The 4,533-nt window shown below is 51.2% G+C and overlaps 1 protein-coding gene across 5 annotated transcripts in view; it reads left to right on the top strand.

Moving 5' to 3' along the window:
- CTIF (cap binding complex dependent translation initiation factor) overlaps positions 1 to 4,533 on the top strand; it is a 92,305-nt gene that overhangs the window by 3,863 nt on the left and 83,909 nt on the right. The window contains exon 1 of one of the 5 annotated variants that reach the window (XM_010725147.3): positions 57 to 3,428. The exons of 1 other annotated variant lie outside the window; for it this stretch is intronic. In XM_010725147.3, coding sequence (XP_010723449.2) covers positions 3,045 to 3,428 — 384 coding nt within the window. In that variant the 5' untranslated portion in view covers positions 57 to 3,044. Of the gene's footprint in view, positions 1 to 56; positions 3,429 to 4,533 lie in introns of those variants that run through there. 3 more of the 5 variants (XM_010725145.2, XM_019610272.2, XM_010725146.3) reach the window with 3 other exon arrangements.

Below are 4,533 nucleotides of genomic sequence, written 5' to 3'. Positions count from 1 at the left end.
CTTAATTTTTTCTTTCTGGGGATTCTGTTCCTTTCTTGTCAGCTCACAGAACGATTTTCCTTAGTCTATTTAGGGCTGTGGGGGAGGAAGTGACTCAGCCATTCCTCTCTTGCCTCTGCACTGTCATCCCTGCCGGCTCAGCTCTGCTCCCCCCACACCTCACCGTATGAGCACTCCATGCAACAGCAGCCCGTCTGCTTCCTCACCCCATGTTTGGGTGAGAAAAGGCACGTTTTGGGGGCGGACGATGTGCCAGGCGTATCCTCACAGCACACTGCTTGAGGAGAACAAGTTGCCAGCCTGGGGACCTGTGAGCCCTACAAGCAGCAGAGGGGAATGGGCTTGTCTGGGGTCATTTGGAGAGATGGCGGGCCATGTGCTGCGTCGCAAGAAAAAGAGTGCATTTGTTTCAGCTTAATTGTTGTCTTCTGCTGGAAGCCAGCACCGCCAGCTGCAGCATCACTTTGCTCTGAGGGGAACCTACAAACCCAGCCTACCCAGAATCCTTCCTCTCCCCACCAAACCCCAACGCTCAAAGCCAGAAGGTGTTCTTGACCTGCTTAGGAAATTCTGGCAACCCTTTGTTTATGACTTTCAGCTCCTGGGTTGTCTGTAGCTTGCATGCCCTTGTTTCTCAATGGTTTTAGCAGGAGGGCTGCTGATGCTTCCTAGCTTGTCCTCACCTTTGGTCTGTGATGCACGCAGTGGGGACTTGACCCCGCTTTGACAGCGCTGGATTTTGGGGAGTGGTGAATTTTAGGCTTTCGCAGGTTTTTTGATAAGAGTTCTGATACTGAGCTGCTCCTGTAGGTGGCAAAGGTATCTCTTTGAATTTCCCATAAGATGTCCTTGGTGACCCCAGGATCTCGCAAAGAGCTGGGGACGCGAGTCGCATGTCACCCTTACTGAGATCTCTGTCGAAGCAGACCCGTCCGGTTCTGTCAGATGTTTCTGGATACGGTGTGGTAGCCATGCAGGAGGCACGTTTCCCCTGTTCCTTATGTGGTTTTCCTCTCATGAACCTGTGTACCAGGGGAGGCTTTCTGATGGAAGTGCTAGCTGTAATGCACAAGTTGAATGGGAGATGCTTATAAATATCTGGTTTCCCAGGAAACAAGCAATAGGAGAGGAGGTAATGGTTCAGATTGGACACTGAAAGAAAATTCTTCTCTGAAGAGCTGTCAGGCATTGACACAGGCTGCCCAGGGGGGTGGAGGGGCCACCATCCCTAGAGCTGTTCAAGAACCATAGAGATGTGGCACTTGGGAATATGATCAGTGAGCCTGGGGTTGGACCTGGGGATCTCTGACGTCTTATCCAACCTTAATGGTTCAATGGCTCTGTGATTCCAGCCCGCTTGGTGATAAGTTGATCACTGGTTGTGGCTGTGGAACTGGGGAATTTGCACTTCTTTGTACGGAGATGGCAGGCTGTGCTGTGGAGCTGAGGCTGGCCATCACCAAGCTGTGCTTCAGGTGGGGTTTGGTTTGCTTGTGTCCAACTTTTTTTTTTTCTCAGAATTCCAACCAAATCATGTAGCCATTCATTACCTGGCTTGTTGTTGTTCAGCAGCATAACTGTTCTGGCATTTGCTGACTCTCTGCTCTGCTCCCCTTGGGTTCCACGTCATCCAGTGACGCCAACGACAAGACATGGTCGTGTCCTCGCAGTGCTTACAGTAACTCAGGCCACATCAGCTCTCTCCTCAGCATCTACATCTGTTGATTAAAACATTAGGAGGAGTGTCAGCTTGGAAGTGATGCATTTGATTAGGCAATTATTTTAACAAAAAAGCGGTGAACTCTTGATTCCAAATGTGTGAGAAATGGTAGCTGTTGCATTGTGGTTTGCTGGAGAGAGGCTGGGACACAGGACAGCATCAGAGCATCGCTTGGGAGGGTGAGGGAGGGATTGGCAGGCTGAACGTCAGCCTTGAGCACAAGGGTCTTCTGCACAATCTAGGGGTAATATGGGAAATATCCACGTGTTTTTAAGGAGTTCTCTTGGTCTTTGGGCAGGGATCTGTAATGACTGTGGGGAAGTAATGGTTGCATGAAGCATCCATGGGGCAGGTAGGTGTGTAGGGTGGAGGCTGTATGCTGGGTTGAGAGCTTCTGCAGTAATGTGTTCGCTTCCTACAGCATCACATGGGGCTGGAGGTTGGGCTGCAGGGTTGCACAGCCTAATTGGAGACAGCTGATGCTCTGCCATGGTACAGATGGTGAGGAAGCAAGAGGAGGGGCAGGACAGCATGCACATCCTCCCCTTTGGTCTCCCTTTCCTGTTTGCTTGGGCCAGTGTCAGACATCTGGAGGTGAGCTCAGCCAAATTCCTCCTCCAGGTCTGGAGCTGGGGCCTTTTCATCTCCTTGTGCCATGCCTTAAGGCTGCTGGGATGGCAGAGCTGGTGCGATCCGGCCTGGAGGAAGAGATGGATAACATGAAACCTCCAGCTCCCTTTGCACGGGGAAAAGCTTGTATGTACCCTATAGCGAAGTCATCCTCTTTGCTCCTTGCCTCCCGGAGCTTGAGCCTTCACTTGTTGTGCTTTCGAGCCTTACATTGACCTGAGCCCTTCTTCCAGAGCTCAGCCTACACCTCCTGGCTGCTTGCCTCTGGGAAGAGGTTTCTTCTGGCTTTGATGAAGTGGGAGGAGAGACCTTGTGCCTTGCTGTGGAAGGCTGGGCTGGGGCAGCTGTCCTGGGTTAAACCTTGTGTCTGGGTTTATTGGCTCCGTGGGGACGTTGCCACTTTATGGCAGTGCAGTAGTGCTCGTGGGCATGTGTGCCTGTGAGAAAGCTGATCACCAGCTGACCTAATTATGATAATCTTGCTCTTCCCCTGTTAGTGCAGGATTCACTGGCTCTCAGAGTCTTCCTCCAAGCTGCCGCTTGTCATTCCTTTGATAATATTGTCCGTTCACTCAAGCCGGGCAAGCCAGAGAGCAGAACTTCTCTCCTGATCAGTGACACACCTGTGAATCACCTCTCCTGGCCTGGTTGGACGCCCCGCTGTGTCCAGCAGGGCCTTTTGACACCTCATTGCATGACCCTGGGCCGACCCCTCATCATCCCACCCTTCATCACAGCCCCATTCTGTTCCCCAAGCACACGTGTGCTGGATGAAGTCCTCCCTCTGCCTGAGTTATGGGTGGGAATGGTGTGTCGGAGCTCCCTGCCCTGCTTACGGTTGCAGGGTTGGGTTGTGCACCATCTTTGGTCCTTCCACCGCCCTGCTTTCTGCCCACCCTCTGTGCAGAAGGGTTGGTTTGGGCACCGACAGGCTGGTTACTGCCAAAAGGTGCCGTGTTCTCCTCCAGCAGGACAGGGATTTGCAGCGTGTCAGCAGGATTTAACAGCACCATCAGCGCGGATAAATGGAGGCCAGCCTGGGAGATGGAGAGCAGAACAGCAAAGCCTTGCATCTTGGGTGAGTTCAGTCGCAAACAGCTGTTTCTCCTCAACATCTGGGGAGGCCCAGCAGTGCAGCTGGGCTGACAGCAGCCGTTTATAGCCCTGTGCCCCATGCCGGGCAGAGCTTAGTGATAAGCCCTGTGCTAAAGCACCTGATGGGATCAGCGAGGTTAGCAGCTCCTTGACAGCACTGCCTGCAAACAGCAAGTCAGCACCACACCCAAAACCTGTTTTTTTCCCCCCCTGTTCTGTTCAGTATCCTCAGTTTGACCTGGAAGGGGACAGGGGAGTGGTGTGCAGGCATCAGCTGGGCTGTATCTGCAGCTAGGCTCTATCTGCAGCAGGGTTTTGTGGTATCTGTGGCAGAGTAAATATTTTCAGTACAGCCCCAGGAGGAGCTCCTCGTGCTGAACTGTGAGCAGAGAGCCTGAAAAAGCAATTGGGGCTGCAGCAGTCCACACTCCCTGCAGGGGTGGGACGGGGGTCTTCCCACTTCCTTCTTATGTAAGTTAAAAAAAAAAAAAGCGACACATTTGACACTTGCCTGAAGTTCCTGTGTGTTTCTAGCTGCTAACACACATGGATTACAGCAGCACATGAAATGATCTGCTCTGTGCTGTATGCTCAGTGCTGGGTGTGCCCCAAGTTATCCTCACATACTCCGAGCTCTCCTACACAGGAGAATCAGGGATGAGAATAAGGAATTGGTGGTGAGTGTGGGTGTTTTTTTTTTAATTTTATTGCAGTTTTTCTGTTAGTTGGCCCTTGGAAGAATTGCTCTAACAGAGGTGGCTGTGAGGAACAAGGAGGGTTTGAGGGTTTTTAGCTGTGCTCGCTCAGGATGGAGCTGTTTGATTTCATTGGAAGATCAGTGGCAAATAGCACCAAGTTGAGGTGCCTCGTCCAATCCAAAGCAGAATGTGTTGGATGGTTTTGCACTGCTGAATGGAGAGCAGCGGAGAAACAAAAGCAAAAATCTTTTATTTAAGAGGACCAAACCCTGCAAATAGAGAGAACTCTTTCCAACACTTTGATGACCAAAACTATTTAAAACTCACCAAGCTGAATTGGGCTGCTGGAAAACAAATGATGTGACTTTTTTTTTTGGTGTTTCTTCTCTT

The sequence above is a fragment of the Meleagris gallopavo genome, chromosome Z (assembly GCF_000146605.3).
Source record: "Meleagris gallopavo isolate NT-WF06-2002-E0010 breed Aviagen turkey brand Nicholas breeding stock chromosome Z, Turkey_5.1, whole genome shotgun sequence".
NCBI lineage: Eukaryota > Metazoa > Chordata > Aves > Galliformes > Phasianidae > Meleagris > Meleagris gallopavo.
The sequence above is the reverse complement of the archived record's forward strand: the minus strand, read 5'-3'. Positions and strand labels throughout refer to the sequence as shown.